At 51.4% G+C, this 8,713-nt stretch overlaps 1 protein-coding gene across 7 annotated transcripts in view; it reads left to right on the forward strand.

The window, feature by feature from the left end:
- Nucleotides 1-8,713, forward strand: part of ctbp2l (C-terminal binding protein 2, like) — a 26,077-nt gene that overhangs the window by 8,932 nt on the left and 8,432 nt on the right. Inside the window, exons 1-2 of one of the 7 annotated variants that reach the window (XM_019865776.1) lie at nt 7,969-8,253; nt 8,365-8,397. The exons of 2 other annotated variants lie outside the window; for them this stretch is intronic. In XM_019865776.1, the coding sequence (XP_019721335.1) occupies nt 8,376-8,397 (22 nt within the window). In that variant the 5' untranslated portion in view covers nt 7,969-8,253; nt 8,365-8,375. Of the gene's footprint in view, nt 1-852; nt 2,748-7,968; nt 8,254-8,364; nt 8,398-8,713 lie in introns of those variants that run through there. 4 more of the 7 variants (XM_019865775.1, XM_019865772.1, XM_019865771.1 and 1 more) reach the window with 4 other exon arrangements.

An 8,713-nucleotide genomic window follows, 5' to 3' on the forward strand; every position in this document is an offset into this window, starting at 1 on the left:
GCACCCCCCCCCTCCCCTTCCCTCCTGTTTGCTCTGCACTCGCTCTTGGCAAGTTTATCACCAATGGCCGCATCTCAGGGAGGAAACCGCTGCTGCTTCGCTCCAAATATCTCCGTTATAGAATTCGCCTGCGGCATACAACATCCTGTGACCATCCACTTTCTGCAGCTCAATTTTCTATACCTTTTCTACGTTGTCCTCATTAGGGTTGCGGGCGATCTGGGGCCTATCCTAGCTGACTCGAGGCGACAGGGAGAGCACTCCCCTGAACTATGATTTTGTTGAAACAATCAGCAGTGTGATTTTACGGCTAACTCACAAAGCTCGACTCTCTTCTTAACACCACTTGGGATGATCAATCCGCTGAAGATGGCATCTGGCGGGCAAAAAAAAAAAAACAATTTATGCGCAGTGTGCAATCTTGTCCCATGATGTCATAGTTGGCAAAGGATTTAAGCGTGTTTGTTGTTAATCCCCCTGTGGCGACTTCTGTGGATGAGTGCCTCCGCCAATGGTGTGCATCAACTTCACTGGATTAGCGCGTCTTTTTCCCGCTCTCTCGTTCTGCGTGTGTTGTCCAGCTGTATGGTTTTTTTTTTGTTTGTTTTAAGACAAATTTCTTGGCGTGCTTTTGTCTTCAAAGTAATCCGAGCACAAACGCCAACCCTGCTAGGGTGGAGTAGCACCTCGCCCCAAAGTTGTGTGTTGTATGAAGTTCTAATATTTCATGGCGTTGAATTATTTAGTTGGGGGCCACATGATCGCATAGACGTAAGAATGAGCATCAGGGGCGACCTACAGCGGCAGCTCAGGTGTGGGTAGTGTTTCACCTCTTCGCTCCTCCCTTTTTTGAAAGGCATGGATGTAATTTGAGAGTTGAAACACAACACATGTCTATTTTGCGATCCTATAGCGGTCCATTTTGTTTTCCCTGATGCCTAATCCGAGCGAGCAGTCGCCTTTCAGCGGGTCTCCGTGCCAGCGGGGTACATATTGCTCCGAGGGCCAGAGAGACAGGGCCGTAAGTCGCTGTCATTACTGTGGGACCATTCCCGACCTGAGGAATTCATTGGCACAAGGCAGAGGCGAAGGTGGCAGTTGCTTTTTGCAACACTTGGATCGTAAGACCCAGGTTCCGTTCCTTGGATCGACGGCGTGTGATCCGGTCCACCAACCCGGGCAGCAGCAGTTCACGAGTAAGACCTCTCAGCCGGATCTCGGCGACAGCCTTTACCTCAAGCGAGCCATGTCGGGCCGGGGCGCCGCACCGCCTCACGGTTATTTTTTTCCGGCCACCCCAACCGGTCAGCCACCCGAAGACCCGGGCTTTCATAGGGAGAACCACCAACCACTCATGAGATCAGCCTTGCATTACGGGCATGGCGCGAGGGGGTTGAGGCCTCTATGGGATCAAGCGCAAGCCAGAGCCACACCTTCCGTGCAGGCCTCCGGTTCTCTACCTATCCCCATGCCCTCACCCCCGCCGCCTCCTCCCCCGCCGCCTCCTCCCCTTCCTGTCCAAGAGCTGAGCCGTTTGTACAGGGAAACTCTGGGATCTAAGATTATCTTGGACGCTCAGCGTATTGCCGGCAGCTCTCCTTCACCTGCAATCTACGGACCTCAGCCCCATCTTTCCAATTACACCGCCGAGCAGTCGTCTGTCTCCGCTCACCAACCAATAAACGATTTCAGCCGCTTGTCTCTGGAACCCCGTCAGTCGGCCGCCACCGATTCCGCGGTGGACCCGACTTCGCAGGGAATGGACGGCACTCTACCTCGCGCTTATGGAGCCGTAGCTTCCCAAAGACTTCCTTATGACCCCAACTATGATCCCAGCGTAGCCATGATGGCTTCCGCGGCAGCAATGTCCGCCGGATTGCCTCCTCACCACCCTGGCGCCGCGGACCCCAAGAAGATGGCGGACCCCGCCCTCTTGGCATTTTTGCGAGCTGAAGGTCTGGCTGAGAGTACGATCACTCTCCTGCTGCAACATGGCTTTGATTCCTTCTCCGTGCTGGGTATGATGGAGGACCACGACGTCCGTTCCGTCGCCCCGAACTTGGCGCAGGCCCGCGTTCTTTCCCGCATCGTGCAGAGTTCCAAGAACGGCGGAGCGGCACCGCGTACCCGATCCAACAGCTTCAGCCACCGCAACGACTATTACGTGCAGCCTCAAGGTTTGACCATGGATGCCGGCCTGATGCAGCAGCCTCCAACCGCTGTCCAAGCGGCGTCTCCCAGATTGGGAGAATTTCTCGGGAGGAGACCCAGCAGCGCTCCGTCCCAACACCTTTTGGAGACCACCGCTTACCCAGCACCGCGCCCCCTGGCGGCTGGAGCTTTACCAATCAGCCCCGCAGGATATAGCCATGCTGTCAGCCAAGGAAGACCCTTTTCCATGTACAATGCCCACACTGGCCTCGCCATGTCTGCTCTTGGCCAACAGCCCCCACCTGCCCCAGGAACTCCTGGAGCTGCGCCTAAAACCTACTCGGGCTCTTATTCCCCCATTGAGCTGATGAAAAGAGCCCCCAACCTTCCCCCGGCGTCACCGGTAGCTACTCCAAGCCCCCTTCACAGCCCGCAACTCCTCCGGAAAGGGATGAATGCCGCTCCTGAGAGTAACGTCGTTGCCTCGGCTTCCTCCGCTGCTCTCCAAGCGCATAACCCCAACGCCACCAAGTTGGTCGGACGCCGCACTGGTCCACCCGTCATTGTGTCAACCATGACCACAACACCTGACACAAGTACCGTCATCTCTCTTCTCTCACTCTTTTCTTTGTTGTCCATTGATAGACTTACAGAAGTTAGTCACGTCACGGCAAATGAGAAAGGGCTGACTCCGTCATCTATTTTATTTCGCGTAGTACATTTGTATCATGTTTCGCCAAGCTCCAAATGCGTCTCCTGAGAAATCTTTACATTTTCTCTTGGTAAGAATCAATTTGAGGCTTATTTGGTTGTTTTGCGGGGACTATACATAAACCAAAAGTAGGCACCCAGCTTTGTTTTTTTTCTGTTGGTAAATATCACCGTCGTTATTTTACACTCTACTCTCTCCTAATCAGGTGCTTAACTGCCGTGTTATCCAATTAGTCTAATAAGATAGACCGTTGTATCGGCTATTATAAGAATCGGTTTTTAGAGACACCTTGTCTGTTTTCGTCGCCATAAATATTTCTTCATTACTTTTGACTGTAATCATGGAACTTGAAGTCCCTGCTCTTTCTTCTTAAAGGTTATTATTAATTCTTTTGCTTTTCTTTACGCGAGGCAAAAAAAATAAATCCAAAGATTTTTCTGGTTAATGTAATCTTTTCCCTATGAATTTGCGTGAGCGATGACCATGAACAGAAATTGCATGCTTGGCTTGTGAAAGGCACGACCGAACGTTTTTAAATTACGTTCAACATCAGTGACTGTTATCTTATTTTAGGTCTGTCGTTTTTTTTAACCTTCTTTTCAGCCGCTAAGACTCTAATAGTTCTTTGGGCTGCCGAACAAGTTCATAAATGAATGACTTTGATGAAAAGGCTTTCGTACTGTTGATTGAATCAGGGAGCAGCGAATTGCTTCTTACCAAGGTTATATAATTATAATTTTTTTTTGTTTTGCTATCCTCGCAGCACAGCAAACTCATTTGCATGAAGCTGATATTTGTTGCTTCGGTAACTTCATCTGATAACGGCCGGGCCTCACACACAGACAATCAGAAAGCGTACTTCTTAATTGCGTGTTGCCAGGCAACCTCGGCTCTGGTGGCAATCAGAAGGTGGATAATCTTCACATTTCAGGAAAGTGGGGGAAAAGGGACAGTTCTGTGTGTCTCTCCCACTCAGAGCAAGAGAAAATTGACCGCAAATAACTGCTTCTTTGTCGCCGTTTGCTTCTCGAGGGATTTCTTATTTCACACGCAGGGGCTCTTGTCCACTGGTGAAGAGAGTCCTGCAACTCTTAACTGACAAGTGTGTTTCGGTGGGATTCATGTCCCAGACACGTGATTGATACACCTGAAACAATTTTCAACGTTGAAATAAAACAGAATAAGTCTTAGAAAGTGTCAGGTAGTGGGAGGGTTCTGCGTCAGGGCACCGTCTTGGTTGGCTAAGCGGCGTTAATAATGGCATTAAACGCTCGAGTCCAGCTTAGTCGCGACAGTTACCTTCTTCTCCGCCAAAGTAGCGGCTGCGCGCCTTGGCCATGGAGTTGTCCGTCAGCGGCGTCCCGCAGAGCAGCAGCGCAGGTGGGTAGCTTCCACGTCACGTGACGCCAGCGCGGCGTGTAATTGGCTTTCAGCGGAGGTGGCGAATCGCGTGTCGTCACGTGCTTTCCTGGAGGAGCTAATCCACTCAGGATCAGCCAGGCTTTTTTTAGCGGGAGTATTAGGGTGGGCGTGGTGTGTTCAGGGGGCGGATTTCAGCGCTCTGGAGTCATGAGGGAAATATCAAGCGACGGCTTTTGGACACGGCGCCCAGGTGTTATGCGCAACTTCCTGGGACATTTGTCAAAAATGGCAGATCCTTTTCGGGGAGGGAAATGCCTGGAAGTAGTTAAAGTTGCCTCTAACAGTTTAGTAACCTTGTGTAAAAGAACCGTTTGGCGTGTTAAGGGGGGGCTCAGAATAGAAATGTAATCTTTGTATATTTAATGAGAGCGGCACGATGACTGAGCGGGCCCGCATGTCTGCCTCAGAGTTCTGAGGTTCAAAGTTCCAGTCTGGGCTTGTGGGCTTCCTCCCGGATCCTAACAAAAATCAGAGTGTTCTCAGTCTCGTAGAAATGTCTGACTCTCAGCATGAGGCTTATTTAATGGTTGCTTTGCGTCGCCACAAAGTTAAAGGCTCTAAAATAAAGCTGACGTGCGTTCCCTCGAGGCACGTCCCCTTTTTTTCTTGATTGCCGTAGAAATATATCCTTCATAACAGGTTGTGCCATAGATTGACACACACGACATTAAAAAAAAAAAAAAAAAAGAATCTCACAGTGGTTCCCTCCCCCGGAGCAATTGCTCATGTTCACGGGGTGGGGGGGATTAATGACTGTGGTGATGGCGGCCAAGCCCGCCGAGCAAATGAGGAACAGCTTTTCTGGCCTCGCTTGTGACACTTTGCTGTGTGGTGGTGGCAGCTGACATCTGCGTTGTCCAGAAAGTGAAAAGATGTTCAGAAATGTCGCACGAAAAGAATGGAAGGCATAATATGGAGTGTTCTTATATAGTGGGGCAGGGGTCAAGTAGGCTTTTAGCCCTCGTTTTAGCCTCGGCCCAACAAAATCAGGAGAACTAAAATGGTGGAAAAAAACCAGTCGGACTAGATTCCCACAAGTACTACATAAATCTCACGCTCATTTTTCTCAGAAGCGTCGCGTATTTAGAAACGAATCTTGGAATTTGCCCTTGGCTGGAGCGCGCTGCTTCAGCGAATCCTTCACGTGACGTCGCAGCGCTTCACGATGATCCCCCTCCCCAATTACCTGCCGCCATCTCGTATTAGCGCCGTGCTTGTCAAATGGCAACAGCTGCCAAAACAGACAAGCGCACACCTCCTCCCTCCCGTTTTCTTTTTACTCAGAGTGTCTCAACCCTCTTCCTTTCTTCCTTTTTATTTTCCTCTCTCAGTTGTGGGCAGGTCACCCTGAATTATTCATCAGTCTGAAATGAAAAAGCTCATGGATATTGAATATCCTCTGTGAAGTGTTGGCCAACCTTGTGTGTTTTATTCACAACCACCCCCCCTCTCTTTCTCTCTGTGAAATCGAGGGAAAAAGTGTTAGAGAGAGCCATATCTCACCGCCAGGCTGTTTCAAAGATTTACCAATCACTTTGCCTGCTGCACATATTTACCTTGGTCTCTCCTGGACAGCGAGTGGGGAGGGAGGGGGAGGTGAGTGGAGAGAAAGATCAAAAAGCTGGAGATGAAAAGCGGGAGGAAAAAAAATACACCGCTGTCATCTTCTTGGGTAGAACAACGAGCCAGTAGCTGGTTAGCTTTGACGCACCGTATGCAGTACTTCCTGGTTGCAGTAGTCCTTGTCATGCCCCCCCCCCTTACTTTCCCACCTTGTCTTGCGGTTTGATCTGCAGCCCGCGTTGTAAATCGATGTCACACGTCGCCAACAAACCCAGCGGGGGCCTCGTCGAGCAGTTGTGTGTGAAACGGTCTCATCTCATGAAATCAACCTGACGATGACGTGAATGCGAGCACGCCGGCTGAGAAAAAGGCAAAATTAGGGTCTGCGTGCATGTGGTGTTTCTCTGAGTAGTATTTCCTTTTAGACTTTTGCATTAATCGCTCACCCTCCAACAACTGCCCTGGGGAGGGCCATTATTTTCCTTGGTTTTATCAGTATTTTAATTATTGTTATTTTGCGATCATCGCGCTTAGTTTTGAGATACGAGATCATGTGGCTAACACACATACTGGCGTCGGGTGTCCCAAGGAGGCATATAGAGAGACCCAAAATCTCGAAATCTCCTGCCGCATAATTTTTGGGGTGGCAAGAAGTGTGGCGAGACGGACACCTTGTCGGAGATTCAATTCAAAACTGGCTGGAGCACAGCTGGGCCGCACTTTGCCTCCCCGGCTTAATAGCCGTATGACAGCGCGGGAGGGCGGAGGTGACGGGACGCATTGCATGTGTGCGTTTTTATTTGCTGGTGTAATCAGGGGGGCGCACGCGGGGAGGGTGTGGAAGGTTCTGCCTGGCCAGATGGCTCCTGTCACTGCCGAGGAGGGACGAAAAAGGGGAGGCCGGGGGTCCTGAAATGGACCAGAGTAGCCCCCTTCCCCCGAGTCACCACATCTGGGGACCACCTGCAGCCGACGTGGTCGCAGCGGTGGCGGGGGTGGGAGTGTCCCCCACGTCTCCCGTTTCCTCAACTTACCCTGGGGAAAACTATTGCTTTCGTTTCTGTGCTTGGAGGGAGATTCTGAAGGCCTTTTCAGCTGATCCCGACCGACCAAGCACAGGCGCATTGGCCATTTGCTGAATCGGAAAAAGAAAATTGTAGCACAGACGGCTTCAAATGATGGTTTCTTTGAGGAAAATCTCTTTCATTGTAACCGTTTTTCCTCCTCCATCCCTCATTGGTCGGTGTGATGAGAAAACAAAAAGCCAAGAGGCCCCTGTTGACTCAGGCTTGTTATCTGGACCTCTGGGGTGGCGGCGGCGGCAGGTGCCTCACACTGGATAAGACCCGCTGGCCTCGTGTGTAAACAGCAGGGTCTAAATGAGAAACCGGGGCAGGACTTGCTGTGGGCTGCCAAAGAGCTGCTCGTCCTCTAGTGCTCATTTTCTTGAAATTTCTTGAATCCACCCACAGGGCACGATGACGAGATTGGGCAATTGGTCGGATCGTCGATGCCTCGTCGGGCCAAAAGGTGGCGCTTTCTGGCAGTGGATTTGTCTCGGAATTCCAACAAATGCGTCGGAGGCATCGCGGAGAGGCTTCTTGATGTCCGCAAACCTGCAGAGCATACGGGCGCGTTTGTTTCCGAGAAAGGGCGGGCGGCAGTCATTTACAGTAAAAGTGCGCTTGGGCCACATGTCCGAATTTCCCCATCTGGCCGCCATTAGTGATGTCTTTGGGGGGGGCGGTTTTCTCCCACCCGTGGTCCTTCGACACAGCGACCTGTCAATCATCTGCCGTCTTGTCTCCCCTGGGGACAAAATTGAGCTGCTGCTGCTCCAAAAAAAAAAAAAAAAAGACAAGTACATCGACTGAGGCGTTGTCATGCTCGGCACAAATGGGACTGAAAACTCTTGAATTTCACTTCCTTCAGCTAGTAGCTACTGTCCCCTCGCTTGATATGCCACTATTGCCGTCGAGCTGTTGGGGGGGGGGGCAGGAGTAGAGGAAACCAAATAATCTGGAGGTTGAGGGGGCGTGTGTATGAGAGGGGAGGGGTGTGAGCAGTCCAGATCAGAAATAAAACATAGTCCCAAAAAGCGGCGAGGAGAAGGAGGAAGAGGAGGGAAAAGGGAGAATGAAGGAGGGAGGGAGGGAGGAATGGTGCTGCCGGAGCACCAAAGTAGCGGCGAGCGATGAATAGCCGGTGCGCCGCCGCCACCGCTGCTGCCTGAGAAGGAAGCAGCCATTCCACCGCCTTTTTCCATCCCGGAGGCAGTTTTTCCAAGGTCCAAAATTGCATCTTTCCGGCAAATATGATGCATCCGCCATCTCAGTGATTTCCGCCCCCCCTCCCTCGGACCGTAAGGTTGGGGCGGGGTGGGGGGTCAGGTAGTGGGAGAGTGGGTAGGTCGTCCTTGGATTACCTTCTTCCACTTTTTGGGGGATTTTTTTTCCTTCCCTCAACCTTGTTTTTTTTCTCCCCCCCCCCACCCCCTGCCATGCGACGTTTATAAGAGTGAGGAAGAATGTGGCGGCAACATTTTCCAGGCAAGCGGCATGTTTCCTGTTTTCTTTGCTGGATGTCTAATAAAGTCTGGCATGTGGGACGGAACATGGGGGATAAGGTCAGTCGGGGGGGGGGAGGCTCGGTCACCGTGTTGTCATCCCTCCACACCAACACTTGGCTCTTACTTCCTGGGTAGTAACTTGGCATGGTAGAGGTGTGCGGAGTCTGTTGAAATTAGCGTTTGTTCTGCCCCCCCCCCCCCAAAAGAAATGAGGCGTGCGCTCAATTTCTTGGGCAGCGGTGTGGCGGCCAGCCGGGTGGGGCACAATGTGGGACAAGTGGCCTTTGTGCATGACT

The sequence above is a fragment of the Hippocampus comes genome, unplaced genomic scaffold (genome assembly GCF_001891065.2).
Source record: "Hippocampus comes isolate QL1 unplaced genomic scaffold, H_comes_QL1_v1.1 scaffold116, whole genome shotgun sequence".
NCBI classification, from domain to species: Eukaryota; Metazoa; Chordata; class Actinopteri; order Syngnathiformes; family Syngnathidae; genus Hippocampus; species Hippocampus comes.